Source organism: Oryctolagus cuniculus, chromosome 15, assembly GCF_964237555.1.
Source record: "Oryctolagus cuniculus chromosome 15, mOryCun1.1, whole genome shotgun sequence".
Taxonomy (NCBI): domain Eukaryota; kingdom Metazoa; phylum Chordata; class Mammalia; order Lagomorpha; family Leporidae; genus Oryctolagus; species Oryctolagus cuniculus.
The window spans coordinates 25,687,597-25,713,698 of NC_091446.1; the positions used below are offsets into that span (position 1 = coordinate 25,687,597).

Consider the following 26,102-nt stretch of genomic DNA (forward strand, 5'->3'; position numbering starts at 1 on the left):
ATAGAAACACACAGCTCTCAAGAGCGTTTCCCTAGATCAACATCCCAGCCCCCAAAACTCTGCCTCAACTACCCCTGATTTATGGAAAGGAACAGAAACTTGGGAATAAAAGCACCCTGGGCCTAGGGCCAGGGGGTCTATTTTTAGACATTTTTCTCATTGCCTGTTTATCTTTCAGGCTCAGCCAAATGTCTTCCAGACCAGAGTTGAGGCTACTTGGCGGGATCCAGGAGCAAAAGAAAAAGGTAGTCTAAGGGCCAGCAGCAGGAGCAATGGCCATGACCGAAATCCCTGGACTGTCTGCCTCCTTTTACCAACCGTGCCCTCCTTAGCACCTGGCGCCCCCAGAGCAGCGGCAGGGAGGATTCATTCAAACCCTCCCCGGTGTCCTTCCCGGCTGTGGGTTGGGGCAGGTCGCAGAGGGAAGAGGAGGTGGTGGGTTTCGCAAGTTGCTGTGCACTAGCCCTGCGCAGCTGGCCCGAGCTCTCTCCCTTCCTACGCAGGGGTAGCCATGCTCGATCAACTGCACCACGGAAGCCAGGCCCTGGCGACCACGGCGGCCCCAGCAGCATTCAGCCCCTCTCCTTGGTGCTCGGGGCAGCGATGCAATCATTTATGGTAACACGGAGTGCGTTATTTTAATCCATTCAAGCCGAAAACGAGAAAAGGGCCGGCGTTGTGTCTCGATTTATAATTTACTCCAATGGACAAAAAAAAAAAAAAAAGTGGCCCCCCCCCCCAGAAATCCCAGCGCTCGTAAAACGCGCCACCGAAGGCGCACGCAGGCCGGCAGCGATTTAACCCCTTCCAAACCGCGCCCGGGACGCCTTTTAAGGGCGCCCTCCATGAACTCTCCGCCCACCCTCCCCAGGCGACTCGAGCGGTGAGCTCCCGGCCTGGTCGGTCACCCTCCAGGTCTGCCCGCCCATCTGCAGTTCCTGGGCGGGGAAGGGAGTGTCCCTGGGGCCATCTCCGCAGCGGACCCCGAGCCCGGGCTCCTAACCTGCGCGGTCCTCCTTAAGCAGCTGCCGCGCCCCGAGTAGAGGCGGGTGTTTTGTTCTTATAAGGAGGGAAAAGTTTCTGTGACATCAGGAAATGAGTAACTCCGAAGCCCTGCGGAGCCCTGCGATGGAGGCCCGAAGGCGGGAGCCGGCCGGGACCCCGCAGCCCGCCTCCCTCTAACCGCTCCGCAGCCGCCGGCCCGCCCGCAGACTCCCGCGTCGGAGCCCCCGATCCGCGCTCAGAGCCGCCCCAGGCCGCACGTAAGTCCCGGGCCGGCAGCTGGACGGCTGCCCCTTCGCGACCGCAGGGGGCCCGGGGCTCCGGGGCTCAGTGGGGTGGGGTGGGGGGGAGCTGCGCCCGAGACCGAGCCGGGAGCGGGGGCGCCCGGGATGCGGAGAGCGCTGGTGACCTCCGAGACTGCCCCAAGAGCGCACACGAGGCCCCTTTCGCGGGCACGGCGGGCAGCTCCGCCTCGGGGCCCGCAGCAGGACCACGTTTTTGTTCCCCGCGCGGTGGTGATCCGCTACTTGGGCCGCGCGGGCGAGTCTGCTCGCCTGCTGGGTTCGCGCCTTCGCTCCCCTCCCGGGGCCTGGAAGAGCCGTGAACTTGGCTTTCTCTCGGTGTGCGGCGGTGACTGACGCTCTGAGGTTGCTTCGGGCCGGATAGAGAAGCCCTGGCCGCTTCCTCTTTCGGGACCCTACGCTCTGCAGAGTCTCTGCCTCCTGTCCTGGGCCGCCAGCCTCCTCTTCCAAAACGCCCCTTCCCCCTTAAAAACCCGAAGTGCTGCAGAGCAGAAAGGGAAAGTATTCTTACTGCAGCGGTGGGAACCTCATTGTGCCTTTTGGCCCCTGCCTGCTGTGCCAAGATCTCCCTATGAAAACTAGAAGGACCAGGTGGCAGCAGCGCCCTGGGTCCCAGTTTCTGGGTCCCAGTGTGCTTTCTGGATTTGACCTAGGGCCTTTCCCTTCTACAAACCGCTTGTACTTCAGAGAGGCCACAGCCCAGCTGTGAGCTCACCTGTGGCATGGTGAGAAACAGGTGGCCTTGCTCTTGCTAATGACATAATTGGCTGTTGCTTCTGTCTCCCCTGCAGCCTAAGTGGTGATCCTTGTTTGCTAATTCCCTGTGTTGGCTGCTGCAGGCCCCTCTGCCCTCAGACTTTCCACCGTGGGCAAGGCTGTCCTCCGGCCATGTCCTTTTCACAGGGGAAGTCAGTTTCAGGCTCTGGCTTTCTGGGGGCAGAGATCTGAACTTGTCACCTGTTGTCATCTTCCCAGAAGTTGTGTCCTCCGTGGTTTGGGGGTGTCTTGCATCAGGGGGCAGGGAGGGGCAGAAACTTCTGGCACAGTTGCCCTGCTGAGAAGGTGTTGTCTGGGAGGAAGCTGGATGGTGCACAGTGTCCCCAGGAGGCTGAGACCCACAGCCCACCGGTGCAGCCCAGGGAGAGCAGAGGTGGACCCCAGGAGTATGCTGGTCCCAGTTCTCAGGGCAGCCTCCTGCGTGCCAAGCAGGAGCTCATCCAAAGGAAAGGGGCCTTGGGAGGGAGAAGGGGAGGGCCTCGCGATCTGCACCCCAGGGATGACAAGCCGAGGGGCACTTGATGAGCATTGTCTGGGTCTGGGCTCAGAGACTGCTCACTCAGAAGCAGCGCCGGCCGGTCTCAGCATGCCACCAGAAGGAACTTACAGCAACCAGGGCGCCCTGGCAGGTCCTGTGCTGCGTGGCTGTGTCGACGGCCACGGGGACCACCTGGGGTTGCCCCTGAGCCCCAGGAGTTGGGAAGGGGTGGCACAGCAGCCCACGAAGTGTACTAAAGAAGGAGCAACTGCTGCAAGTGTGCCAGGGAGCTGGGAAGCGCAACTGAGCTCGGGGCCCACACCAGGCCATCCTGGACCCCTACCTGATCCAGTCTTGCCGGAGAGGAGGGTAGGACTGTGGTGATGCCAAGAGCTTTAACTGATCCCCAGGGCTGCTACTAGCTTATTCCACCCCTTGTGTGAATCCGAATAACACTTCATGCCATTTAGGCAGGGACCTCAGCTGGGTGGACATAGCCAAGGCTCACAGCAGAGCAAGCAACCCTGATAACCAGCAATTTTGAGGGCTTAATGTTTGCCACCCTTTCTTCTTTTTTCTCTTTTCTCTTCTCTCTTCTCTCTCCTCTCCTCTTCTTTCTTTCTTTCTTTCTTTCTTTCTTTCTTTCTTTCTTTCTTTCTTTCTTTCTTTCTTTTTTTTCTTTTCCTTCATCAGTAGCCTTCTGAAGTCCTGTTATACCCCTTTTACAGATGAAGAAACTGAGGCATGGAAAAATAAGATAAACAGGAACCTGGAAGCTGAGTCCCAATCACTGAGCATTTACAGACCCCCCCCCCCAAAAAAAAAAAAAAAAAAAAAAAAACAGGTGAAGCTTATAAAGCTAGTCTGGTTGGGGACCCTCCTGAGAAAGGAAGAGCCTTTTCTTTGTTGAAGGAAAATGCCTGCTCTTAGCAGGGTCAGAAGCTTATCTAGCTAGCGGAAGGGGAGGGGAGACGAGGTGACCCTGGCCATGGAGGCCTGGCCCAAGCCTGCCTGACTTTCCTTCCTAATGACTGGATGATATGAGGTGGCAGATCCAGTTTAGGGCCTGCAAGCGGGTGATGAGTAAGTGCCACCTGGGTGTGGTGCCGAGGGAAGATGCCATAGACGTCGGCAGGGAGCTCTCCCAGGAGGGGAAGGAGGTAGGAAGTGTCTGAACATGCTGTCCTGAATTGCCACCCCAAGCTCACATCCAGGTCCTCTTGCTTCCCTGTCCAAGTCCTGTTCACCTACAAACACCCTCCCCAGCCCTTCCAGGAGATCCATCCCTAGGCTCCATCTCACGGGCCCCTGGTGTGGCCACTCAGCTTTGCACTGGACGTCTCAGCCCTTAACTGGTTACAGTCATGCCCTTAGATGTCTCCTCAGAGGCTTGGCTGTGCCCAGCAGATTGCCCCAAAGCTCGTGTTAATCAAGATGGTGCCACCTCTCCTGGGGTCGGCTCTTAACTATGCCCACTCAGAAACAGTTTCTACAGTTTATAGACTCAGGCTGCTGAATCAGCCCAAGAAAGCTCCTGGAAGAGGGTGTACAAGTCCAAAGGCTAGTTTATTAATTTGCAAGGAGACTTGTGGACGTGACACAGACTTGGTGTTGTCTGGGCCCTGCATCCTGAGCAAGCCAGACGGGAACCCAGAGATCAGAAGAACGTGGCTAGTGCTTAGCAGAGCTAGAGTGAGGGCCAGGCCAGTGGAGGATTCGGCCATGGTGTCCAGTAACGCTGGGCTGTGTGCCCCTCTCTCTGGCCCTCTTGCCAGTGGTAAACCAGATGCTCAGATCAACCTGGCTGTGTGCATCTCCTTGGCTGGTACAATGTAGACTTTTCCCCTTAGCAATTTTTCATTTTATTCACTTCTTTGTTTAGTGCTTTGCAAGCAGTAGCTCCTAGCTACATAGATTTGCATTTGCCACAGTTAAATAACTATTGTGCAGTCTCAGGGTTTATAGGGCCAGGCCTATAATGCAAATTAAGAGGATGGCCTGGTAACCTGGATGGGTCCATAGGAAGCTAAGCAAAGAACCATGGTGCCTGATCAGCAGAGAGACTCTGTGCAGCGGCCTGGGGTGAGACAGCCCCGAGGCAGTGCCTGCTGGGGTTGCCTCAGGCCACCTGCCCTGCCCATTGGATTGCTTGAGCCCTCTTGGGTCTCTGTCCCCTGCTCCTCAGAGCCAGTGCCCAAAACCAAGGAGATGTGACCTGGTGGCCTTTGGAACAGGGCAGAGTTGGCTGGACTGGGCTGAGTCCAGTGTTCAGGAGTTGGTTATTGTTAGCAATTGGGAAGGGCCTTGACTATTGCAAGCCTTGGTTTTATCCTCAGCAAAATGGGGGCAACCCCTCCGAGAGCTGTTGGGAGGGTGGGGCCAGATGGTGCGCAGAGAGCAAGTCTGGGCTCCTCAGGGGGGCCGCCATCAGCCAGGCATTTGCATTCTCTGCTGACTTGGGCTCCCGCCGCCCCAGAGGGCTGGACAAAGGCGAAGCCTCTGGGACCCAGCCCGGGGCAGAGGGGCAGCAGGAGCGCCTCCATGTCCTTCTGCAGGGCTGGTTTGCAGCTGAGGACAAGGCTGCTGGCCTGACCTTTCCACTGACCCGAGGGGGAACGTCAGGTTTAAGGCGGGGTCTGTGATAGGCATCCAGAGAGGAGGGAAGCATGAGGTGGTGTTCTGGAGAAGGAGGCTCTTTGGGAGTGCCCAAGAGGCCTCTAGGTCCGCCTCAGTGGTTTGGGCCCTGTGGTGTTTTCCCATAGAGAACACCTCCCCCTCTATCCACATGGTCCGCCCCGTGACATCAGTGGAATGGAAGCACCTTACAGGTGACATCACTGTTGCCCAAGGCAACACCTCCACCTTAAGGCAGCCTGGGAGGGGAAAGACCAACCCCAACTGTAAGACACATGTTGAAGGGAAAGGACATCGAAGGGGGGACATCCACAGGTCTGTGGCTCAGAGGCTGGGAGATGGCGGGTCACGGGGAAGGGGAGAGAAGGGGTGTGGCCCCCAGGTCTGTGGCAGGGTGGGTGGGGCTTTGGGCTTTGGGTTTGGCCCCAGGGCAGGGAGCTCTTGGTGTTGATGGCTGGCTCCCATCTCACATGGTTCTCTGAGCCTGACTCCTGTCTGTGAGGCAGGAGTGAAGGAGCAGGGGTGGGACCATCAGAAAAGTGACATTCCCGTCTGCCCCCATGAAAAAGTGAGAAATAGGGGTGCCCACGTCTTTCCTTACTGCGGGGGCTTCCATGTCAGTCAAGCACAGGTTATTCACCTGTGAAATGGACAGCACTGTGCTAGGGACTCAGAGGCTGTGGGAGACCCCACGAGATAGCCCAGCTGGAAAAGCAAAGTGGTCCAGGTGACCTCCCCTGGGGATCCTCAATGGGTTAAATGAAACCTGTGGCATTCTCCCCACCTCCAGGAGCTCCTGCAGGGAGCTGGGGATGTTTGAGCTACACTTGCTGTCTTAGAAATGGTGTTACAGTCATGGTCGACAGTTGCATCCCACCAAAGGGAGACCCTGGGGAAGGTACCATTCACTGGGCTGAACTCGCTCAGCCATCCTGATGTTCTTTGGCCACTTGTGGCTTCAGCCACATCTTAGAAGATGTTGCCCTCGTGAAGACAGAAAGTCTTCAGCAAGGGCTGCGGGGTGCCCACAGGAGGCGGGAATGAAAGATGCCGGGAAGGGAGGACTGCCCCCCTCTCCCCCTGGGGAAGGGAGGACTGCCCCCCTCTCCCCCTGGGGAAGGGAGGACTGCCCCCCTCTCCCCCTGGGGAAGGGAGGACTGCCCCCCTCTCCCCCTGGGGAAGGGAGGACTGCCCCCCTCTCCCCCTGGGGAAGGGTGGACCACGAGATGTGGTGAGCTCTGTCTACAGGAGTTTCGGGGCAGGAGCTGCCTCCCTTGCACCCTGGAGGTCTCTCATGAAAGTCTTTGCCTCGTGCAACCGGGCACAACTTCAAGATGCTTCCCCGGTGTTCGGCATAGCAGTGGCTAATGTCCTAGCCCTGGTGTCTGTATGATTGCGACCTCTTCAGGGCTAGAGATGAAAGCTGGAGTCTCCTTAGCAGAGAGAGCATTTGCATTCTTCTGTTTACAAGTCAGGCCTCCAAAATCCTTTTTGAAGTTCATCAAAAGAGGATAACCTTCTTAAAAATCATGGCTTCGTTAATCCAGCACAGATTCTTAGCAAAGCCACCCTGAGGGTTCTTCTTCCCAAGAGCCCCTCAAGGTAGGTGCCATCGCAGTTTTACAGGTGAAGAAGCCAGCCCAGAGAGGTCAAGGGGCTAACCCGAAGTCACAGAGCTGAAAACAACACAGACAGCATTCAAACCTAGGCCTGCTCCTTCCGGAGCCTCAAGCTCTAGATGCTACCTTAGGCCGCCACGTGGACACCATGGCCCAGTGTGCGTGAACACAACGTAAAAATGCCACCGAGGTTGAGTGTTAAAAGTGAAAAGACAGCAGACCCACCACCAACTCCAGGCCTGAGCCCCTGGCCCCCTGCCTCGCGTCGACCTCTGTGATAGGGACACAGAGGGCTCGGTCTTCTGGTCTGTTCAGTGGGGTCAGTAGCAAGCAGTACTAGAGAATATTCAGAGCTCGTTGGGACTCAGATAAAAGTCCCTGGGAAAAATATGGCGCCACAATTGTGAAATGACTCACTTCCAGGTGAATTTCACAGTGGGCCACAGCCCGCCTGGGAGGAGGGACTCCGCGTCCAAGCTTTCTTCCTCGCGTCATTTTCCTGAAGGCAGGGGAGTCTCCTGCAGACCTGCATCAAACCAGCCGAGGGTGTTGTCCTCCACTCGGCCCTGCCTGCTGGCTCGAGTCACGTGCTCATTCCGCACTGTTCTCCTGGGAGCCTGTCTCAATAGCCTGCTGGCAGCCTGGACCCGCCTGCCGCTCCTGAAAGGGGCCTTTGTTTGCTGAGACTTTAAGAGGGCAGGACCACAGCAGGCAGCAGGGAAGGAGGGCAGAGGATGCTTGGGCCCCGCCCCTGCGGGCTGCCCCCAGCACACAGGCTCCCTCCCCCACCTCCAGGTCTAAAGAGTGCTCAACCCCCTTTCCTAACCAGCTGCAGAGGTCTCAGATGGCCCAGGTCACACTCTGGAAGGAGGGGCATTGGAGGTGGTGAGGCCTCTGCTTCGTGCCCAGACTCTGTTTCAGTTGTCACCTGCGTAAGGCTGCCACAAAACACACCAAACACTGGAGTCAAGGGAAGCGTTTATTGGGGGAAACTCGACAGATCGGAGGGAAGGGGTGTAGAAGGAAAAAGAGGGAGAAGAGAGAGATCGAGAGAGAGACTGAGAGAAAGAGCCATGTGTTCAGAACAGGTCCTCTTAAAACTTTCCCGGGGAACGGGCAGGGAAGTAGGAGCAGTGAATCCCATTAGGATGGGAGCGGAGCTGACACTGGTGGCTGGGCCATGTGGCCACCTGGCTTCCAGCAATGGTGGCAGGGGCTAGAGCCTAGGATGGTGTCAGGGTGTAGATCGCGCCATAGATAAGGCTGTGCCATTTTACTAACAACCTACCCTTCAGTAAATGCTGCACAGACATCAGCTCACAAGCAGCACAAGAAGGCTGTAGAGTTGAGGGTGGGCCAGGCCTGGATTTGAGGCTTCACCACTCGGTGCCTTCTCTGTAGAATGCAGATGAGGGCGTGCCTCGGAGATTGCACGTGAAGCATTCCACCTGAGCCTGAAGTTGCCGTTGGCTGAACCCTCCGTGGAGTGTCAGGGCTCCAAGGCTTGTCCAGTTTTCTCCGGGATGGGAGGACAGCTGGCCAGTCTGCCGGGAGCAAGTTCTCTGCTCATTCCCTTCCCTCATCTACTCACCCTGTACTCCTCCCTCCGTTGATCTCACCTTTCACAAGGGTCTTAAGCCAGGAGGCAGGAATGCAGGGGTGAGGCAGGAATGCAGGGGCGAGGCAGCTGTGGTCAGGTCAGCTCACTGTGGTGTTCACGCTATTCACGCCTGGTCTTTTCTCTCCGTGAACCTTGGCAGGAGTCCGCCTGCAGTGAGGGCTGGCCTAGGGACCCTGCTCATGCTTCCCCCTCCTCTAGGCTCCCCAACCCCACCCCCACCCCGAGCTCTTTGCTTCTCTCACTGCAGGGTGCCTGTCTGGAAGTTAGAATTCAAAGTTAACATCGTCCAGGGCTTCCCTCTCCATCCCGGGAACTTGAAATTCCTGCTCCAGCGAGGAAAGACACTGAGGATCTTTCATCCTAGTCCTGACTCCATTCTGTGATGGGTTTGCTCAACAAGCCCATGTGTGCAGCGGCCACCCCCGTCCAGTGCTGCGTGCTCGCACGAGGTAGAGGGACCTGTCGGTGTCAGCCCTGCCAGGCAGGAGGGAAGGAGGTTGCTGCCCAGCTTCCTGGGTCACCGCATGTCTTCTGCTCACTCTGTGGCAGCCTCTGGCAGCCCTTCCAAGACACTGAGTCGTTGTCACAGCTTCTGGAGGAGCTGCATGGGTGTCGACCACACTCTCTTCCAGGAGGCATTTATTGACTTATTATTTAGTTAAAAGGCAGAGAAAGAGAGAGCCTCCATCTGCTGGCTCACTCCCTAAATGGCCACAACAGCCAGGTCTGGGCCAGGCTGTGGGTGGCAGGAACCCAAGGATTTGGACTATCATCTGCTGCTTCCCAGGCACATTAACAGGGACTTGCATTGAAAGCAGAGTAGCCAGGACTCAAACTGGCACTCTGATAGATTTTTAAATCTTTTCCTAAGCAGCAGCTTTGCTCGCTGCACCACAGCATTCTCTCCCCAATGCTGACCTGTGGTGGATAGTTGTTTGGTGCAACAGTTAAGACATCCACTTGGGATGTGCCTGAGTTTGAGTCCTGGCTCATCCCAATTCCAGCTTTGCACTAATGCATCCTGGGAGGCAGCAGGTGATGGCTCAAGTACTTGGGTCCCAGCCTAGCCACATGGGAGACCTGGGTGGAACGCCAGGCTTCTGACCTGGACCTGGCCTCACCCCAGCTATTGTATGCATTTGAGGAAAGAACCAGCAGATTTTAGAACTAACTAACTCTCTCTCTCTCTCTCTCTCTCTCTCTGCCTTTCAAAATAAGTAATTTTTTTAATTCTTTATTTTTAAGAAAGGAAATACCTGACTTGCTCACCACTCCCATGCCAACAGCAATGTCCCTTACAAAGCACAGATGTGCAGAGCTAGAAGTGGATACTATGGTCCTAGCAAGTGGCTGAGCAAGGACTCAAACCCAGGCCATCTGGTCCCAGAGTTTGAGCCACACCTACTGTACTCTAAGCCTTACAGACTATCAAGCTCTTCTTAGCTGAAGAACTTTGGAGTGGTCCTTCCTTGGGGACAGGCGGCGTGTGTTCTTCTTGTGAAGTCAACACTGCCTTTGGCTGTTTGCTGCCTGCCCCCGTCTGCATGTGGGCTCATGCATTCAGCAGGCATCACGTAGATACCTAAGGCACAGTTCAGTAGAGCGCGCACGTCACTTGCGGCTCCAGCCCCATGGCTGGAAAGTGATGCGACCGCAGATTGCTGCTATGGCTTCGTTCTGTGTAACTCACAGGGAGTGTGACTGAATGATTGAAGATAATCCTAGGCACAAGTTTGCTGACTTTGCTCCATGCCTTATGGTCCAGGCCCCCGGCTTTCTGGCAAGGAGGCGAACTGGTTTGCTCTGACTTAACAGGCGTGGGAGGCAGGCAGACACCCGACTCCATTGTGCAGGCCAAAGAGCAGGCCACAGCTCTTAAGTTTTTTACAATTGGGTTGGCCTTACTGCTTGCCTTTGTGCCTCTTATTGTTCCCCATTTAATAGGATGAAAGGGATTTTTAAATCTTCATGGACACAGATCGCGTGCATGTTTGTGTATGTGTGTGTGTACATGTGCTCTGAAACCCCAAGAGCCTCCCCTCCTCTCCTCCCCCCACTTCCCCTCCCCAGCCCAGCTAGGGCCCAGGTGTTGTGTCAGGTACTGCCTAAACCACAGGGGACCTAAGCCAGGGAAGGGGGTAGAAGAAGAGTGTGGGATTTCGCTGTGGCCAGGACATGGGTAAGAGAGCTGTGAGGAAACTGGCTGTTCAGCAGCCATGGGGACATCCTGGGGTGGGCTGCTTTTCCCGGTGCCCTGGAGGCAGGGGTCTGGCTGCAGCTGGCCTCTCTTTGTTCCCATCCAGGGATCCAAGGAAGGCTGGGCCCCAGGGGCAGCTCATTTGGTTCCATCCATCCCTGGTGTCTGTGCAAAGGGGCGGGAGTGGGGGGGGGGGGGTGGGGAGTAGGGAAGGGCTTTGTTTTGCTTCCCTTTTTACTTGGTTCCGCCAGCCCCTCCCCATCAAGTCAGTGGGTCTGCATTGTCTGAGCAGCTTCCCGCCAGCGCAGCTCCCCTTCCCAGCCCTGCCGGCCGCTGCTGCTGCTGCTGCTGCTGCTGCTGCTGCAAAAGTGCAGATTTGCCAAAGCAAGTGCAGTTTGCCAGAGTGTTGGCTGCTCTGCTCAGTTTGGAGGCAGGCGGTGCGCGGAAGCCAAGGGGAGACAGAGAAAGGAGCACGTTTTGGGAGCGCTGGCCGATCCCACCCCAAGCTGGGCATAATGTCCCCTCTGTGCCAGCACTGTGGGCGAGATGGGCCCACAGAGGCAGCCAGCTCCAAGCCCATGTGGGACAGTAGGAAATGGTTAGCGTGGGGTGTCTCATCAACAGGCACCTGTGATGGTGCGTGCAGGAGGGAGGTGGGAATCCCAGGGGTGTAGGGAGCCTTCCATACACTCTTGCTGCCTGCGAATGACCTGTCTCTACCCAGTCCTGAGGAAAGCGGTGTCTCCAGCGAGCTTGGTGTGCACTGGGGGCCCAGGATGCCATGTGTCCTTGGTGCAGCGAGCAGGTCTGTGCCAGGCACTTTGGGGAATGTGGAGACCAACAGCAGTCAGCCCCTACCGTGGAAGAGCTTGCAGCTGAGGGAGGCAGTGGGACAAGGCGAGAAGGAGGCAGGCGGCTGATGAAAAAGCAGGATGGAGCGAGCCAGGGTACGGTGGGGTGACCCCAGCTCCCGGGCGCATTACTAGAGCAGACTGCTCAGTCTCCGTGCCTTGGGCTCCTACCTGTGATGGGGCCCATGGTGCCCTCCCCTGGGGTGCTGCTGCACAGGTGAGAGGCACTAATTCCGAGTGAAGAGCTGGGAAGGGAGTCTGTGCTGGGTACCAGGCACGGCTGTCACCTACTCAGGGCAGCAGCCGCTGGCCTGCACTCAGAGAGGCTTCCCAAGAAACCTGCCCCCCTCTTCATGTCTGCTCTTCTCAAGAAAGAGGGATTGGAGGCAGGAACTGGGGGCCGAGAAGGCCCCCCGGAAGTGGTTTCTGAGGTGGGCTTGCTAGAGTTCGGCCAACAGGGACAGGAAGCGTGGGCGTGAGGGAAATGGGGATGTCCAGGGTGTGTTCAGGACAGGAGATGATCCATCTGCAGGGCCTGGGCTGGGCAGGGACGGAACCAAGGCTTCCCCTGAGGGGGTCAAGCCAGGCCCTGGGCATCAGACCTACGGCTCCGATGTGTGCGACATGGAAACTGGACACCAGTGCAAGGGGGGAAGGGGGACCTTCAAGACCGAGTGTTAGGGAGAGCTAGAGGAACGGACTCCAAAGGTCCATACGGGCATGTGAGAGGTGGTTTGCTCTCCTAGGCCAAGTCAGAGATGCTGGGAGAGGGAAGTACTGCAGCAGAAAGAGAAAGTGGGCAGAGAGAGGAGGTGCGTTGCCATGGAGACTGCGTCAGTCTCCTGAGGCTGCCTAACTGAGGGCTTCAAACAGCAGATGGGGGGACTCTGTCCCCACCTCTTCCAGCTTCTGCTGCCTCCGGTGTCCCTTGGCTGTGACCACATCACTCCCATCTCTGCCTCCATCTTCCATTGCCTTCTAGCCTGCTTTTCCTTTTCTGTCTCTTCATAAGGACACTTGTCGTGGGATTTTAATTAATTAATTAATTAATTTCTCTGAGAGACAGAGCTCGCATCTGCTCTTTCACTTCCACAATGCCTGCATTGACTGAGAATTGGGAATTCAATGCAAGTCTCCCCCTATGTGGGCAACAGGAGTCCACTTGCTTGAGCCATCACCACTGTCTCCCAGGGTCTGCATTGGCAGAAGCTAGAGTCAGGAGCTGGACCTGGGTATCAATTCATGCACTTGGGAGTGGGACATGGGCATCATAACTGGCATCGAATCTGCCAGGCCAGGGCCAGTGCTGTGGCATGGCAGGTAAAGCCCCAGCCTGCAGTGCTGGCATCCCATATGGGTGCCAGTTCGAGTCCCTGCTGCTCCACTTCTGATCCAGCTCTCTCCTATGGCCTGGGAAAGCAGTGGAGGATGGCCCAAGTCCTTGGGCCCCTGCACCTGCATGGGAGACCTGGAAGAAACTCCTGGCTCCTGGCTTTGGATCGGCACAGCCCTGGCTGTTGCAGCCATCTGGAGAGTGAACCAGCTGATGGAAGACCTTCTATCTCACTGCCTCTGCCACTCTGTAAGTCTGCCTTCCAAATAAATAAATCTTAAAAAGAAAGAAGGAGAGAGAGAGAGAAAGAAAGAAAAAGAGAAAGAAAGAAAGAAAAAGAGAAAGAAAGAAAGAAAAAGAGAAAGAAAAGAAAGAGAGAGAAAGAAAGAAAGGAAGAAAGAAAGAAAGAAAGAAAGAAAGAAAGAAAGAAAGAAAGAAAGAAAAGAAAGAAAAGAAAGAAAGAAAAGAAAGAAAGAAAAGAAAGAAAGAAAAGAAAGAAAGAAAAGAAAGAAAGAAAAGAAAGAAAGAAAAGAAAGAAAGAAAAAGAGAAAGAAAGAAGGAAAGAAACTGCCAGGCCAAATGCCTGCTCCTTGTTGTTGGATTTAGGGCCTACCTGGGTAATCCTGGATGATCTCATCTTGTGAGCCTTAATTTAGCCACATCTGCAGAGACCTGTTTTCCAAGGTCATGTTCACTGGGACTGAGGATCTGCACAATAGCATATCTCGTTGAGGGCTGCCATCCCAGCCACACAGTGGCTGTTGGATTGGAGATGGCCTGAAGGAGACAAGAAGGGTTGTGGACCAGGACTCAGGAGTCACAGCTGCCGTTTCTGAGCCTTCCTGGTTTCTGTCCCTTGTCACTGCTTGTCATCCCTTCTCTCTTCCCTCCCTGCAACCTGGCTGCAGACCCCAGGCTTCTACATCTGTCCTGTGATGTCCGTGATGTCCTATGGGCCAGGACCTCTGCTATCAGGAGTCAGCAGGGCAGCTGGACAGAGGGACACCCTGTCCTTCCTGGGAGATTGATGGCTTCCCTGCCTTGTCCAGCCTCTGCCTGTGGAGAGTTCCACGTCAGCTGGTGGAGGGTGGGGGACAGGAAGGATGTGACTCTCCTGCCAGAGGTGGTAGGGTTCAGGCTGCTGTCCTTCCTGCGTCTCGGCTGGCTGGCCACCCTGGTGACCCCAGTCCTGCGCATGGGGTTGGCATCCTGGTGACTTCTGAAACTCCTCCATCCTCCAAGAGTAGACCTTGAGGGAACCCAGTGCTGTTGGCAGGTATGACTGAGCATCCCCTGTGAGGCCGCCTGGCACCATGTCCATGTGGGAACAGCCGAAAGACCAGCTCCCGTCCTGTGCCCACTTTGCCGCTGACTCACTGCTGGGCTTGTGCTCCCCTGTCTTCACCAGGGTACAGTCTTGTCCCCTGATCCTCCTGAGCTTGGAGTCCTGCTCAGTCAGTGTGGGGTCTCCCTTGGGGTGGCAGAGGGGCCGTGGGGACTTAGGGTCCTCGGTCCTTGGGACCACATGCCTCACACTGCACTACTGAGCAAACGCACCCACATAGTGCAGAGCCTCAGGCTGCAGAGTCCCTCTCTCACTTCTTCTTGTCCCTAGAGAGGCCATGGGGAAGAGACCCCAGGCCTGGTGCAGGGTCTCAGCATTGCCAGCTGTGATGATTCTGCCCAGCGTGGCGATTGGGGCCCATGGCAGGGGCGCCTGGGTGTGGGGTGAAAGGTCAGGAAGGGGGACCCAGACACAGAGGAGAGTCGGTTTGCTGCAGAGGTGCGTGTGAGGGGCTGCAGACCTGGGGCTGCAGGCTCTGGGTGGCCCCTAATGTGCTGTATTTGGCTCACTTTTTTTTTTTTTTATAAGCTCACATGGTTTTAAAGGGATTTTAGAATAAGTGGCCAATGTTTAGAAATTGGGGGACTTTGAGAAGATCTGGACACCCGTCTTCCGAGTGCCCAAACTGTGAGATGTGGTGGCTGTCACCTTCAGACCAGGCACCTGCTGTTCTGTCCTGGGAGCAGTGCGCCCACCCACTCAGCTCTTCACGACAGCCACGCACGTTCCCCAAGACCCCTCAGGGACTTGGTTTCAGCCCTGTCCTCAGGAAGAGTGACTGGAGGTGGGTAGAGAAGGTGCCCAGGGGTCCACAGCGGGGTCTGGAAGGCATCCCGGCTGGAGGCCACAAGCCAGGCCCTGCAGCTGGGAGAGCTGGAGGGTGATGGGTGGCCCACCCACCTACTTTCTCAATTATTTTTCTTGGTCCTCTTCCTTCCTCTTTCTTTACTTCCTTTGTCTACGCCTCCCTCTCCTGCCAGGGCACAGGCCCCACAGATCCTCTCTTCTACCCCCATTTAGGGTACAGGTGAAGAGAGAGCCTGGCCAGAAATGTCCCCAGGGAGAGCCCAGAGGCCTTGCCCTGGCCAGGGCAGAGGCCAACTCGGCCCACCATCCCGGAGGTCTGGGAACCGGTCATGGTGGGCGGTGATGCATTCAAAGGGGCTGTTTCTGAGCCGTCTGTGCCATGTCCTGAGTTAGGCCCAGCGGAGGGAGTTAGTGGAGACGGGCAGTGCCTGCACAGCTGCATCTGCCCTGTGCGTGATGAGACCCCCACATCAGCACGTTGCTGGTTCCGGCAGTGTGTCGAGCCATGGCCTGGTGCACTGGGGTCTGCAGGAGGACACCCTGGGACCATAGGTCACAAGGCAGGGACCAGTGGATGAGCTGACACAATAAGGAGCAGGAGGCTGCTCACCTGACTTGCAAGAGTTCCCGGAAAGGTGAGATGGTACTGCTTCCGGGCAGGCTCCCAGAAGAGGGGCCCCTGAGCTGGCCCCGTACAGTGGGTGCATTGGACTCAGCAGGGAGGCTGGTCAGGCTCCAGTGCCGGCAAGGGCTTTGCTAGAGAGAAGCATGGAATTGGGCCGGCTGTGGAGGGAGATCCCGCCCAGGGCTCCAACTTCAAAACCAAGCCAAGGCCCACTGGAGCTCTGTGTCCACACTGTCCTTTCTCCAAGTTTCTCCTCCTGCTCCAAGGCCTGGGCAGCTTGGGGGACAGCCGACCTGGGTGACTGCAGGTCACTGCTGATGACGATGCCTCGGGGGTGGCTGGCCCGCCCACTGTTCCCATTCAGACTCCTGGGAGGATGAGGGGCAGCCCCAGCCACTTAGAGTCACGTGCCGCAGACCGGGGAATCTTACAGGTCCGCCAGTGAGCCTCCCTGCCCGCCAGTCTCTTCACTGTAAGGTAGGGATAACGCAGCTGCCTGACTGATGTTCTGAAATTTGCATGAGGAACCCAGCCTGGCCTGGGGTGACTGCTGTGCCAATGGCTCTGAGAGAGCACCCTTACTTTCACTCCGTGTCCCCTGGACTCCCTGCTAGATGCCACCCAGGTAGGGCCCATGGGCTGATGTCTACCTTCCTATCTAGGCTCAGTTTCTTCATCTGCAAAATGGGGTGTTTCAGGTACAGTTCTACACTCTGACTTTCTTAAATCCATGGCTCTATTTTCTCCCAAACAACTCTGCCTTTTTAGCTAGGACTGCAAAGCCTCAGCATGAGGCCAGGCCTGAAGCAGGAGTTTGGGTCTCCCTTGGCTCCTGCTTTGTTAGAGGGCCTGGAATCTAAATGGTGGGAAGGGGACTCAAATGACCCCACCCCCACCCCGAGCCTGGGTTAGCATGCTCTTCTCTGCCGCCAGCCACCTCCTTCTTTCCATTTCGTAAAGCCGCTCCAGGACACCAGGGCCAGGGCGGCCTTTGCTATGGCAATTAGCTCTACTAATTGCCTCTGAAGACTGGGTGCAGGGCAAGCTCTTGGCGAGCTCCAGAATCCAGCTGCTGCCACACTGCAGAGCCCCACCCTCCTCCCACGGAGCTTGCCTGCCTTGGCAGGAGTGGCTCTCAGACCCGAGGCATTCAAGCCACCTGGGGGGCTGGGTAAAGTGCAGGTGCTGAGCCCCACCCTGGAACTTCTGATAGGCAGATCTGCCTTTGTGCCTGATTGCATGCCTGATGATGCCCATGGTGACCTCAGAACCACAGTCCCTAAGGGGACGGGGGGGGGGGGGGGGCTGAGAAATGGGTCCTGAGTGTTCTGCAGCTAAGGCCCAAGTCAGCCACCCCTGGGGGGCGGGGAGCACTGGGCTCCTCCTGTTCCTGGTTCGTGGTAGGAATTCTGTGTGGGAGGCAGGAAACGGCTAGCCCATTTCACATGGACTTCTCCTCTACTGTCGGGGCAGGTTAGGTGTCCCAACAAGGAGGAATGGAGCTTTCTCCACCCCTTGTGTTTTCTCAGCCTCGCACCCTCATGGCTCCCATGGCCCCTACACCTCTGTGGTGCCAGGGCACTCCTGCAGCCTCTGACACACCGCCCCTCCCCTCCGTGCAGTGTGCACTATGCAAATGTGGCATCATGGGAGACACCTGGATGTGGCAGGCGCAGGCCAAGTGTCAGCCCTGCTGGGACTTTCCTAGAAAAGTACTTAATCGCGTGGGCTTTGGTTAAGCCACCTGCGAGATAGGGCTCACACCCACCTCTCAGAAGGTTGCTTCCCAGTGAGGGCCCGAGAAACAAAGCTGTGGCTGTTAGCCAGCTTATAGTGGTGTTTGCCAGACGAAGCTATGGTCCAGGAGAGTCACCGGCCTGGGGTGGGGGTGGGGGGATGCAGCAGTAAGGGACCCCAGTGAAGGAATGCAAGTGACTTTCTCCTCCAGGACCTTAGGCCCCTGGAGGACCCTAAGGTCTCCAGGACCCTCCTGGAGATCAGTGGGAGGGTCTGAGTAAGCCCTGGGTCCTGGCCAACCACCTGCAGCTGCTGCCCGGGGCCACCCAGCGGCCAGCATCTCACTCCAGCCCCTGCTGCCCCGTGACTCTGGCCTTGTGCCAGGCTAAGTTTAGCTGTGGACTACATGGACCCTCCTCTCTCTGGGCAAGGGCGGGGGTGGAGAATTCAGCAGGCTTCCTGCTGGCTTCCTGGCAAGGGGACAGAAGAAGCCTTCCAAGTGACCCAGGTTTATTCTCAAACGTAAGCACAGCAATGGATGTCCTGGAGCTCAGGGCAAGGAGGTGGTGGACACACTTGGAGCTGGAGGAAGGAGGCTCTTTGGGGCGGGCTGTGCATCTGTGGCTTGCCAGAGGCTCCCAGCTACCTGTCCTGTCCCTAGAGTCTTCTCAATTAAAAAAAATTTTTTTGTTTTCATTTTATTTGAAAGATAGAGATCTTCCATCCACTGATTCACTCCCCCAAATGCCTGCAAACAGGGTTGGGCCAGGCTGAAGCCAGGAGACCCGAACTCAATCCCAGTCACCTACTGTGTGTGGGACCCAAGAACCTGAGCTATCGCCTGCTGCCCTCTCAGGGGCTGCGTTAGCAGGAAGCTGGGTCAGAAGCAGAGGAGTGGGAACTCAGACTAACCCGCCTCACACTCCAATCTATGATGCAGACATTGCAAGCAGCACCTGAACCCGCCCCTCTCCACCCGTTCAAACAGCCCTGTTCTGACCGCTGGGTCCCAGGGCAGGGTTCTGCATGATGTCGTTTCGGAAGGGGAAGTAGCAGAGGCTTCAAACTCAGCCCCGTGTAGCAGCCAGAGCCCTGTTCGCTGTCTTGACCTGGCTTTTCCTGCCCCTCCCTCAGGGTGCTAAGGATTGCGCCAGCCAATGCAGAATCTCAGAAGGAGCAAAATGAGAGCTGAGATCCAGCCCCAGGGAGGGAGGGGTGAGGCAGAGGGAACCCCTGAGCTGCGGGAGGACACCGGCTCTGAAAACTTCTCCCTTCACTGGCTGGGCAGGGCGGACGGAGCCACGTGCTGAGGAACCGCAGGAACAGTGGGACGTTCTGTGCTCTCAGAGCACTTTTGAGCCTGTGTCCCTCCACACCCCCAGGGGACTTGGGCAGGGTGAGTGGGCACAGCAGGTGAGAAAACAGGCCCTTGGGGGCCCAGGGCAAGAGCTGCACTTTGTGGGGCGCCTGCTGCGTGCCAGCCACCATGCTGAGCACCTACAGTGCATCATCTCACCTGAGCTTCCCAGCATCCCTGTGGAGGAGAGACTGTTACAAACCCCACCTTGTCCAGGATCCCAGAAGAAGTCCAGTGGATGACCCCAGGTCACTCAGAAAGGCTCAAGGCCCCATGTGCTGGGTCTGAAGCCTGGGCTCCAGTCCTGTGCACTGCTTCTCTGGGGCCTCTTGTTCATAACCCTGCTGCTGTCAGTGTTACCACGGGCAGCCTGCATCCTTCCAGAGGCCTTGGATGGACACCTGTGTGGCCTGTGGCGTCGTGAACTCCCGTAGGCAGCATCATCTGCATCCTTCCAACCCTCCACAGCTCCACTTCTGAGAAAACTTGCTCAGGAACCAGCGTTTTGCTAAGGGCTTGATGAGCATTCGTTTATTTAAGCTTTATAGCAGCAGGCGTTGTTACTCCCTGTTGACAGGTGAAGACACTGATTTGTCCCAGGTCATGTCCAGTAGCTTCACATGCTGGCTTCTTATTTATTTATTTACTTATTTATTTGAGAGAGAGAGATCCATCTTCCATCCTCTGGCTACCTCCAAATACCCACAAATAGTCAAGACTGGGCCAGGCCGAAGCCAGGAGCCAGGAACTCAATCCAGGCCTCCACGTGGGTGTCAGGGACCCAGGTATTTGAGCTAGCACCTGCTGCTGGGTGGAGAGAAGGAGGGCTTCCCAGTGACAGGGCTTCCGTGGCATGACTCCTTAGTTGGTGGCATCTGTCTATGAGTTGACATGGAAATGGACTCCCTCCATGGTTAGGCATTGCCAGGGCTGTGACTGTGACTGCTCAAGGCCTGCTGTGCCCAAAGGTGACTGCCTGGGCTACAGGGACCCCAAAGGACCTCAGAAACCCTAAATGACCTCCTAGCCGACTGCTGCCTGATACTGCACTGTTAGCACTCCACACCTTTATCTTAAAACTCTCCTCCACGTTAACCACCCAGCCTCACAGTCTTGCCTTGGAGCTCCTGACAAGCTCTCTGGGGGTATTTCGGGTATGTGGAAACAGGGACCCACCTGCTTCTGCCATTACCCTGCAAGCTGCTCTTTGGCTTGGGAGAAGCTGGCTCGCCGCCCTGTCCTTTTCCTCACCTCACCCACCTTCCGGCGTGACTTCCTCCACTTTCTCCCGACCCCATGTCCTTCTCTAGGGGACCCATACCTGCTTCTGAGCTCAGCTCTGCAGCCTCTGCTGCAGCCGGACCTCCTTCCAGCCTCCTCACTGGTCGCCGCTGGCACCTCCAGCTGTGTGTAGGGTGAATGTGAGTCACGTCTGAGCAGCAGCCATGCCAACTCGGGCAGTCTGCGTCTTCCTCCGTGCTGGGGACAGCCTGCACCTAGTGACAAATCCCTCCTCCTAAGCACCATGTGGGCCAGAACTGCATCCTGCAGAGTCAAGATCAGCAGCTTAAGCCAAGAGGACTGGGGCTCAGGCCTGCCCAGGAACTGCTGAAGGCGGTTGTTGGCATGCCTGGGATGATGTGGGCGGGGGGCCCGCTGCGTTCTCTTTGTCATCCGACAACAGCTGGCTGGCACTTGGCCAGCTGCCGTCTTTGCTGGAAGGAGGCCTGGCAGTGCTGGAAAGAGCAGACTGTGAGTTCCCGAGCTTCCTGCTAGGGAAGGGAGAGGTGCAAGGCTGACACTGAGACAGGCGTCCCAGACTTTAATATGGGTGGCGTTTGCTGCGACTTGAACACGACTTAGCTTCCAAGGATTCTTAACTTAGGACACCAAAGTCCTCAATTAATGGTACTTACAGGATTGAAACTCTCCAATTATGGTGTTCAGGAGGTGGGCCCGGTGAGGGGGCGCTCTCGAGAGGGTCCTGATGGAAGCCTGACAGGGCCCCGGCCTCTCTGCTTGCTGGCTCACTGCCCAGAGCCCAAACAGGGGAGCTGCTCTTGAGCGAACCTGGGTCTCCAAAACTGTGAGCTTTTCTCCCTCTGAAGCAGGGGCTTTGGTTATTTGCTGTAGTAAGTGAAAACTTGAGAATACAGTGTTAAAATACAGATCCTGATTCCACGGGTCTGAGGGCATGGGGGGGAGGGGGCGAGGGTCTCCTTTCCCAGCAGGCTTCTAGATGGTGCAGCCGCTGCTCTGTGGATCCCACTTGGAACTGTGAAGATTGTCAGGGTTACTTCCTCCCCAGAGTCTCTTGAGACCTAGCTATCCCCTTATGCCAGGACGGTGGAGTGCCTCCTGCAGAGAAAGACCAGTGCCTCATCTCTCTGGCTGTAACAGATTGCCCCAGGGCAAGACTGAATTGGTGGGGCCTTCCAGGTCAAGGGGAGAGGTTGACCATGGAGGGAGATTCGGGCTCGGAACTGCGTCGGAGGTGGTCACTGGGCCAAGCGGGTAGCACGGATCAACACAGCCCTAAGTACTGTGACCCTGTGGGATGCTAATGCTTTCCTCTAGTACAGGAAGGAAACCAGGGCTGAGAGAGGTGACTTAACATGCCCAAGGTCACCTTCAAGGACAGAACTGGCTTTGGAGCCTCTTGTTCTTGACCACGAGGCTTTGCTGCAAGAAGAAATACTGACTCCCCAGGCATTTACTTGGGGGGAACATGGATGTTTCACTCAGGGCCACTTGGGTTTCAAGTGATGGAAAAACAACTCCAGCTGACTCTGTTATTGACTCTGGTGGCTAGAGGGCCCCAAGGTGATGGCTTTGTGCAGGTGGGGGTCTGCTATCCTCTGTGTTGGTGTCTTTCTCAGGCAGGCTCGCTTCCTGGTGGCAAGAGAGCTGCCAGCACGGCAGGTATAATCCTGTTCCCTGGGCAACCCTAACGGCAGGGTGAGTCTGTCTCCCCATTGGTCCCAAAGCATCCTACTTCTGTCTTCATTGGCCCAAATCAGGTCACATGCTCATGCCTGAGCCAATCACTGTGGCTGTAGCTGGCTGGGTACAGCAGTCTGATTGTTTTGGGCCTGGGGTATGTGCTCCCTGCCTGGAGCTGGGAGCTAGGTTTGTCCCTGAACTGGCTTTAAGGACAGGGCAGAGAAGAGGGTGGGGGCCCAGGGACCATGGGCTGCTGCCACCTGCAAGAGGAACGCCTGGACAGAGGGAAAGAGACGTCCACCACAGGTGTAGGCCTTTGGTGCTCTTTCTCCCGAGGCTAGATAGATGGCAGCACGTGAGGCCACTGCAGGGGGCAGCGCGTTGGGAGGGAGAAGGACCAAGGTGTTGGCCTCACCATGGGCAGAGGGCGGCGTGAGGGTGCAAGAAGAAGTGGGATCCCAGGAAGCTGAGGGTAACCCGTGGTCTCTCTCTGTCTCTCCCTGTTGCCAGGAGAGCTCCCGCCATGGCCGTGGGGCTCTTCCGGGTGTGCCTGGTGGTGGTGACGGCCATCATCAACCACCCGCTGCTGTTCCCGCGGGAGAACGCCACCGTCCCCGAGAACGAGGAGGAGATCATCCGCAAGATGCAGGCGCACCAGGAGAAGCTGCAGCTGGAGCAGCTGCGCCTGGAGGAGGAGGTGGCGCGGCTGGCGGCTGAGAAGGAGGCCCTGGAGCAGGTAGCGGAGGAAGCGCAGCCGAACGACACCCGCGCGGCCTGGGACCTCTGGAGCACCCTCTGCATGATCCTCTTCCTCATCATCGAGGTGTGGCGGCAGGACCACCAGGACGGGCCCTCCCTTGAGTGCCCGGGCGGCGATGAGGACGAGCTGCCCGGGCTGGGGGGTGCCCCGCTGCGGGGCCTCACCCTGCCCAACAAGGCCACCCTCAGCCACTTCTACGAGCGCTGCATCCGGACGGCCACGGCCGATGCTGCTCGCACCCGGGAGTTCGTGGAAGGCTTCGTGGATGACCTGCTGGAAGCCCTGCGGAGCCTCTGCAACAGGGACAGCGACATGGAGGTGGAGGACTTCATCGGCGTGGACAGCATGTACGAGAACTGGCAGGTGGACAGGCCGCTGCTCTGCCACCTCTTTGTGCCCTTCACGCCCCCGGAGCCGCACCGCTTCCACCCAGAGCTCTGGTGCTCCAGCCACCCGGTGCCCCTGGATCGCCAGGGCTATGCCCAGATCAAAGTGGTCCGGGCCGACGGAGATGCCCAGGGCTGCGTCTGCGGCAAGACCAAGCTCGGGGAAGACATGCTGTGTCTCCTCCATGGCAAGAACAAGACGACGCAGCCCGAAGACAGCGGTATGGAAGACCTACTGTGCGCCAGAGAGTCCCCGTACCTGGACACCATGCAGGTCATGAAGTGGTTCCAGACGGCCCTCACCAGAGCCTGGCACCGCATCGCCCACAAGTACGAGTTCAACCTGGCCTTTGGCCAGCTGGACACCCCAGGGTCCCTCAAGATCAAGTTCCGCTCGGGGAAGTTCATGCCCTTCCACCTGATTCCCGCGATCCAGTGTGATGACTCGGACCTGTACTTTGTCTCCCACCTTCCCAGGGAGCCTTCCGGGGAGACCACGGCCTGCAGCACGGACTGGCTCCTGTCCTTTGCGGTCTACGAGCGCCACTTCCTGAGGATGATGCTGAAGGCCTTACCCGAGGGCGCCTGCCACCTGAGCTGCCTGCAGATCGCCTGCTTCCTGCTGTCCAAGCAGAGCCGTCTGACGGGCCCCAGCGGGCTCAGCAGCTACCACCTGAAGACGGCCCTGCTGCACCTGCTGCTCTCCCGGCGGGCCGCCGACTGGCAGGCCGCGCAGCTCGCCGCACGTCTGCACGAGCTGCTGTGCTTCCTGGAGAAGAGCCTGCTGGAGAAGAAGCTCCATCACTTCTTCCTGGGCAACCGCAAGGTGCCCGAGGCCGTGGGACTCCCGGAGGCCGTGCACAGGGCCGAGCCTCTCAACCTGTTCCGACCCTTCGTCCTGCAGCGAAGTCTCTACCGTAAGACAGTGGACTCCTTCTACGAGATGCTGAAGAATGCCCCGGCACTTGTGACCGAGTATTCCCTACATGTCCCCTCAGACCATGCCATCCTGCCCCCAAAAGCTGTCGTCCTGTAGAGCGCGTGGCACTTGAGGGCCAGGATGGGGGGCCTCTCACGTCCACAGCCCGCGGTACCTGCAAGCCCTGTCCTGGGAACACGGCAGGCTTGGCTGGAGCCGAGGTTCAGCCTGCCACGAAGCCAGGCCCTACCGTGTAGACAAAACAGAATAGCAGCTGGTTCACTCTCGTGCCATTGGGGCCTGCTGGCTAGGCAGCTGGGGTTTGGAGACTGAGTCTGTGCTGTGTACTTTGGGAACACCACGGGTGGCCGAGATGAGTGACAGGACACTCTGGACCCTGAGTTGGAGCGAATGCAAATGTTGATTTGGGTACAATTCATTCTGCTCGTCAGGAGAGGATCTACGAGTGAGCTGGCGGGGACCCAGGTTAAGACCTGGCACACCTGTCTCCTGGGACCCCTGGCTCAGCCATCCAGGCCAAACCCCTGACAGACAGAGGTGGGAATTCCCAGCCTTTGATCCTCATGCTGCACAACAGTTGGGGTCCCATGGCAACTGCCACTTTCTGTTCTTTATGCTATTTGGAGAAAAGACTCGGTGACCCATGAATGTTTCCACTCCGCAGAACTGGGTCCTTGGTGGCAGAGAGGAGCTGAGAGTTGGCCACCTTGTTAGCCACAGGAGTGTCCTCTTCCACAGTGTGCTGTAGCCCGAGCACTGGTGGGTGCCCTCTACGTGCTGGGTGCCCACTCAGCAGCCTTTCTCTCTGTCCTGGCCAGTGCTGGTCTCTGTGACTGCCCATCCATGGCAGAGGCAGGACACTGCCAAAGGTGGAGGCTGGTCCCAAGAGAGGCACAAAGAGACAGGGCAAGGGACAGAGCCCAGTACCACAATGCTGAGGTCTGCTTGTGATCGGGCCCAGTGCAAAGTCGCAGAGCCAGAGGGTGAGGGCTGCTACAGCCTGGGTGGTCCTTGGGGCCCCAGTCCTAGGGCTCGGCCTGCTTGGCACCATGAGCACCAGCCTGCAGGCCTCAGACCACCCCCTCCCCAAGTTCCTCACTGCACAGAGCCCACCCTTTGTCCATGGGCCTTGCTGACCACACGGATGACCAGACCCAAAGAGCCCAGCAGAGGGGACCCAGAGAGACATCGCTGTCAGCATAGCCACCTGAGGCTGCTTCAGCGCCCTGGGGACTGTGCACAGAGGGCTGCACCTCCGGGCCTGCTTCCGGAGGGCCCAGCAGCCTGTGCACCTCCACTGTGGCTTCACTGGCCCTTAGGAGTACCTCTGTCACCTTCGCCTCAATAACCCTCACAGGGGACCAAAGTAGGAGGAGGATGCAAGAGCAGGGAGCACAGCCCCCCCCAACTTTCCTGCCAGCATCTGACCCTGCCACGCCTCCCAGACGGCATAACCAAGTGGACAGGGTGCCCAGACGAGTTCTCACCCAGCCTCAGAAAGCTCTGGAAGGTCGACTGTGGGCGTGCCAGGGTTGGTTCACAGCAGGAGACTCTGCAGTGACCGGGGCCACGGAGCCTGTGGGAAGCCCCGTTGTGTGACCTGAACAGGTGCTAGGTCTGCCTGTCTGAAGTCACGACTGCCAGCCGGTCGCCCCTGCGAATGCACCTGGTCAAGTGCATCTCTTACAACAGCCCGAGCCCCCTCTCTGTTCCACCAGGACTCATTTCCAGAACCAGAATCGTTTTCCTTATTTATTACTACCTGTGCCTTGCCCCTCTTCATCTGTATCCCATTGTGCTTTGAAGAGACCCCAGCAACCGAGAGCCGGCGGCCAGGAGCCAAGCCCGAGCCTGGATCTCCCCCGGCCTCCCCTGTGCTGCACAGAATCCCTTCCGGCTTCTTGTTTATGCAGAGACAACAGGACTCGGTGGGAAACAGGCATCTTTTATGCACCAGCGCTGCTTCTGAGGCAGACGGCAGTGGGGCTCCGGGTGTCTCATGCTGCCTTATTTATACTAAGGGGAGAATTAAATTCTTACAAGGAGTAGAAACAGTCATGGTGTTTGTTCTTACATTCAGGAAGCCTGGGACCTCCTGGGGCAGGGTCTGCGGGGGTGGGGGGGGTGGGGGGGGTGGGGGGGTGCATTTCCTGACGGCAGGCAGCAGCTTTCACTCCTCTTTTATTCCTACACTTGCGGGGAAACTTTGAAAAATAACAAAACAGAACATTTCTGGGCGGTTTTTGAGGCCGCTTGTGCATTGCCCATGGAGTTCCAGAAAGGGCCTTTGAAAGCCAGCCGTAGGGTCGCTTCCAGCTCAGGCCCTCGCTTCCTGGAGCTGATGTGTGCTATGAAATGCTGGGGGTTACAGGAAGCCTTTGGTGTTGG

At 57.4% G+C, this 26,102-nt stretch overlaps 1 protein-coding gene across 2 annotated transcripts; it reads left to right on the forward strand.

Annotated features, from left to right (window-relative positions):
• The first annotated feature begins 955 nt into the window (after positions 1-955).
• On the forward strand, positions 956-25,766 carry ITPRIP (inositol 1,4,5-trisphosphate receptor interacting protein). Of its 2 annotated transcripts, none has more exons than XM_008270488.4 (2): positions 956-1,262; positions 22,139-25,766. In XM_008270488.4, the coding sequence occupies exon 2, from the start codon at positions 22,152-22,154 to the stop codon at positions 23,808-23,810; it is 1,659 nt and encodes a 552-aa protein (XP_008268710.2). In that variant the 5' UTR covers positions 956-1,262; positions 22,139-22,151; the 3' UTR covers positions 23,811-25,766. The 2 variants fall into 2 exon arrangements, with proteins under 2 accessions (XP_008268710.2, XP_008268708.2); XM_008270486.4 differs by lacking the exon at positions 956-1,262 and adding an exon at positions 1,446-5,508.
• Positions 25,767-26,102: the final 336 nt, after the last annotated feature.